The 4,151-nt window shown below is 36.5% G+C and overlaps 1 protein-coding gene across 1 annotated transcript; it reads right to left on the reverse strand.

The window, feature by feature from the left end:
- Positions 1-779: 779 nt before the first annotated feature.
- On the reverse strand, positions 780-2,950 carry LOC148032999 (uncharacterized). Its single transcript, XM_087684217.1, has 4 exons — positions 2,787-2,950; positions 2,092-2,213; positions 1,913-1,995; positions 780-1,286 (listed from the first exon to the last, which is right to left on the reverse strand). The coding sequence occupies exons 1-4, from the start codon at positions 2,948-2,950 to the stop codon at positions 981-983; spliced, it is 675 nt and encodes a 224-aa protein (XP_087540343.1). The 3' UTR covers positions 780-980.
- Between the last annotated feature and the right edge of the window lie 1,201 nt (positions 2,951-4,151).

Here is a 4,151-nt window from a genome sequence, read left to right on the forward strand (position 1 = left end):
CATCACCAGCATGTTACGCTTTCGAGAGAACCACACTGCATAGATCATTCTTTCATCGTAGCTACCCTTTCCTACCATGGGAGAGGAGAATCATCATATATCTAGAAATGTCCCATGGGTCATAATTTGGCCTTCCGTGGATGATAATAAACTACTCTCCTCTCTCTCTCTCTCTCTCTCTCTCTCTCTCTCTCTCTCTCTCTCTCTCTCTCTCTCTCTCTCTCTCTCTCTCTCTCTCTCTCTCTCTCTCTCTCTCTCTCTCTCTCTCTCTCTCTCTCTCTCTCTCTCTCTCTCTCTCTCTCTCTCTCTCTCTCTCTCTCTCTCTCTCTCTCTCTCTCTCTCTCTCTCTCTCTCTCTCTCTCTCGATAAGTTGACTCTTACTCTTGTCTATCCACACTTTGGAAATAGTCTCTCAGCCTTCTATTGGTAGTAATATTCATATAAACATAATTAACATAACTATAAATCACATGTGTTCTAAATTAATATGTGCTATCATCATCCTTAATGTTGATCAAAATGAAAAAAAAAAAATCTTGGCTAAAGGCACCTTCTTTGCCTCCTAGGTTAAGTGTATAATGATGCAATACCATCTACACAAAGGGGAAAACTTACATTATCATATAAACATTTCCTCAACACTCATGAGCTAGTAGCATGTATGTGTAGACACATGCATGTGAATGCATTGATATATGTGAATCCATGAAATGCAAGTGAGATTGTACTTGACCATGTTGTAAATGGCCAATCCAAGGCTACAAAGAGAAACTTGAGCTTATCATTATGGTGTAACTTATTGTTTGCAAAAAGAGGACATGTATGAGAGAGAGAGAAGTCAATTCATGAATGTTGTAAAAGAGATGTGAGTTTTGTATTAATACAGAATAAAGTTATTTACAACATCTAGATGATAGTTGGGTGGACTTCCATTCACCTAGAATATTGCTAAGATACTAGAATTTACCTTAAGAGAATAATCAATTGATTAGGAGAACTTTCCCTCCTCTTGCTTCTTTTATAGATTCATGAATGGCTTCCTTGTAGTCCTCTAGTTTGAACTTTTTCCCTGCAAGGGGAGTTATGATCTTGCTCTCTAAAAGTGACATTACTTCTTTTGCCAAAAATTGTTCCTTCTCCTCATTATTTACATACTCATAAAGAGTCCACCAATGTATGTGGACCTTCCTTTTTAAATCAAGAAGGGTTTGACTATAATAATCAAATCCTGAGAGGCTTCCATTCACAAGAACTTGGCCACCGTCTTTTATGCATGCAGACACAACCTACAAGTCACTGTGCATTTGTCAGTCTAACTACCTATTTGGAAACTTTAATGGACTATACATATAAACATCCAAACAATTGCTAAATTTCATGCTTACCATACGCATGTAGACATGTTATGCTCAACTAATATTAGCATTTACTGGCCATATGATATGTATATTCAGTTACACTTTTATGTACACAAGAAGTCTTTGTTTTGAAATATGAAAGCTTGTGTAATACAATATATATTCAAAGTTAACCATGTTGATAGCTACAATGAAGTTAAAGAGCTATTACATATGGAGCAAATTAGCTATAAAAGGATAATAAGTGTAGGTTTTGTATGCACATGCTCCAAATTCAAGAAAGAAAAGTGGCTATGATTTTAGAATCCTAATGCATTATAAAGCTCATTTGTATATTTGTAACTTAGAAACGTGTCACATGCAAAATGAGAAAAATCGAGCACTACACTCATGTACTTCGAAAATCTAGTGTCAAAAGTGCACTTTCCAACACATATATACTAAATGACATAAGTGCTCTTTTTTACCAATGAGAGGATTTTTGGCATGGTGGGAATAATCCCAGGTTATACGAGAGAGAGAGAGAGAGAGAGAGAGAGAGAGAGAGAGAGAACCTTAGTAAGATCGCCACCAACTGCATCAAGCCCTCCAAATGCCAATTCCCCTCTCGTAATATCTTTGACTTTTTGTATGACATCTAATATAACATATTTAGGAGTATCGCGTATGTTAAGGGTATATGAAAGTAAGAGTTAAATCATGAGATATCTATAGTTAAGGTAGTACATAACACCTTCAGTACTTGAGTTGATCACTTCATCAGCTCCCAGAGCCTGAAGTTCGTCTTTCAATTCATCCTGTTGAACTATGTTGATGGTTTTCACACCTTGATGTTTTGCAAATTGTATCAATTGTCTACAAACAAGAAAAAAATAGTTATTCAATTAAATTTAAAGCATATCTTCTTATTGTATACGTAGAACTAATGTCTATAGCTTAACCCATGTACGTGCAATCCATGATTTCTAGCACTTTCCCTCACTTACCACCAACCATAAGCTAGTCAATTCACTTTTTATTATCATGATGATTCCTAACACTTTTCCTTACTTAGCACTGACCATAAACTAGTCAATTCATTTTTGTTATCCTTATAAAAACTCGTATAAAGACTTGTCCACTACAAAATCTTTTGTAAGGTAGTTTTAGGAGTGCATGGTAAGGAAGCTAAAGTTCATATGCTGGGCTACTAATTTCTACATAAGGATTTGAAACCAACTTACTACTATGTGTGTTCATACATGTATGTATGAATGATTGATGTGCCTATGTATGTGTAATATGCATGCAAGTTTTAACATGTGAACATGTGTTCACATGTGTTTATGTCTTATGTGAATGAATGAATAATTTCAGCGGGGGACACATGCGCGCGTGCACACACACACACACACACACACACACACAGAGAGGGGGGGAGGGGGGAACCTGGCAAGAACAGATCCAGCAGCTGTTTGTACAATATATTCACCCTTTGGAATAGCCAAGGTTTCAAGTAAACCATATACAGTCCAAGGATTGCCTATGAATTGTGAAGCTGCTTCATCACTCACATTATCAGGAACAACTATGACCTTTTTCTCACTTATCATAACATATAGCATTCCATGAAGCTTAAAGATGCATTCCATAAATTGATCATCTACTTGCTTTATTGTAAATTGAGCCTTTGTTGGAATGAAATGGGCTAATTTAGTCAATCGGTCTACCACCACATAAATGCTATTCCACCCATGCTTTATTGTAGGAAATCCCATTATGAAATCTATGCTAATATTAGTCCACTTTCCATGAGGAATAGGTAGTGGCTGAAGCAAACCACTAGGTAGAAGTGTGGAATCCTTATTTTGTTGACACAGAAGACAACTCATGACATAGTCTTTAACATCTCTCCAAATCCCTTTCCAATAAAAGCTCTTATGGATATTATCAAATTTTTTAAACTATCATGATGTCTCGTTAAAGGTGAAGAGTGCATCTCTTGCAAAATGCAGCCTTTTTGAAAGATGATTGAGGATTCAAGAAAACCCATCCTTGATACCATAAAAGGCCATTATGCCACTTATAATTTGGGTACTCTTCTCCTTTGCCTTGCTAAATTTCCTTCATCATTTTGGCAGCTTGCTCATCAAGCAAATACTCTTCTGAATGTCATGGATCCAATCTTTATGCATGGTTGAAATGGTAGAGATAGAACATGCCCACATTCTTGATAAGGCATCCGCTACCACATTGTCTTTAAGATACCACATTGTCTTTTCTAGACATATAAGATATCTCAAACTCATATCTTCAAAGAGTAGCTAACCATCTTCATTGCTTGGGAGACAAATTTGGTTGTACAAGGAAGTATTTCAACACGGGATGATTATTTTTTACCTTGAAATGGCTCCCATAGATGTAATGATGCCACTTTTTAATAGCATGCAATATTACTAGCATCTCTTGCTCATAAACATGTGATTGACGCTCCTTGTCATCAAGCTTTTGGCTTTTATAAACTATGACTCCATGGTCTTGGCCCCAATTCCTCTTCCGCTAGCATTCACACATATAATAAACTCCTCAAAGAAAACTGAGCATACAAGGATAGGTGCTAAAATTGAGAGATATTTTAGCTCATTGAAACTTTGATTGGTGATGGAGTCCCAAAATAAAGCCTTCTTTTGACCCTATCCATCAATGGAACCACCACATGAGCATAATTCTTGATAAACCTCATATAGAAGGATGATAACCCAAGGAACACTCTCAAAGAGATTGCATTCATAGGAGTAAGCCATTGTTTAACAC

Source organism: Lygodium microphyllum, chromosome 8, assembly GCF_053477565.2.
Source record: "Lygodium microphyllum isolate KBCC chromosome 8, Lygodium_microphyllum_v1.1.10, whole genome shotgun sequence".
Classification (NCBI taxonomy): Eukaryota; Viridiplantae; Streptophyta; class Polypodiopsida; order Schizaeales; family Lygodiaceae; genus Lygodium; species Lygodium microphyllum.

Excerpts from the sequence above, each read along its gene's own strand:
- LOC148032999 (XM_087684217.1), bottom strand. The coding sequence starts at position 2,950 with ATGATAAGTGAGAAAAAGGTCATAGTTGTTCCTGATAATGTGAGTGAT. Across the intron at positions 2,214-2,786 it reads GCTGGATCTGTTCTTGCCAG|ACAATTGATACAATTTGCAA; the intron begins GTTCCCCCCTCC and ends TCTTGTTTGTAG. Across the intron at positions 1,996-2,091 it reads GATCAACTCAAGTACTGAAG|ATGTCATACAAAAAGTCAAA; the intron begins GTGTTATGTACT and ends ATGTTATATTAG.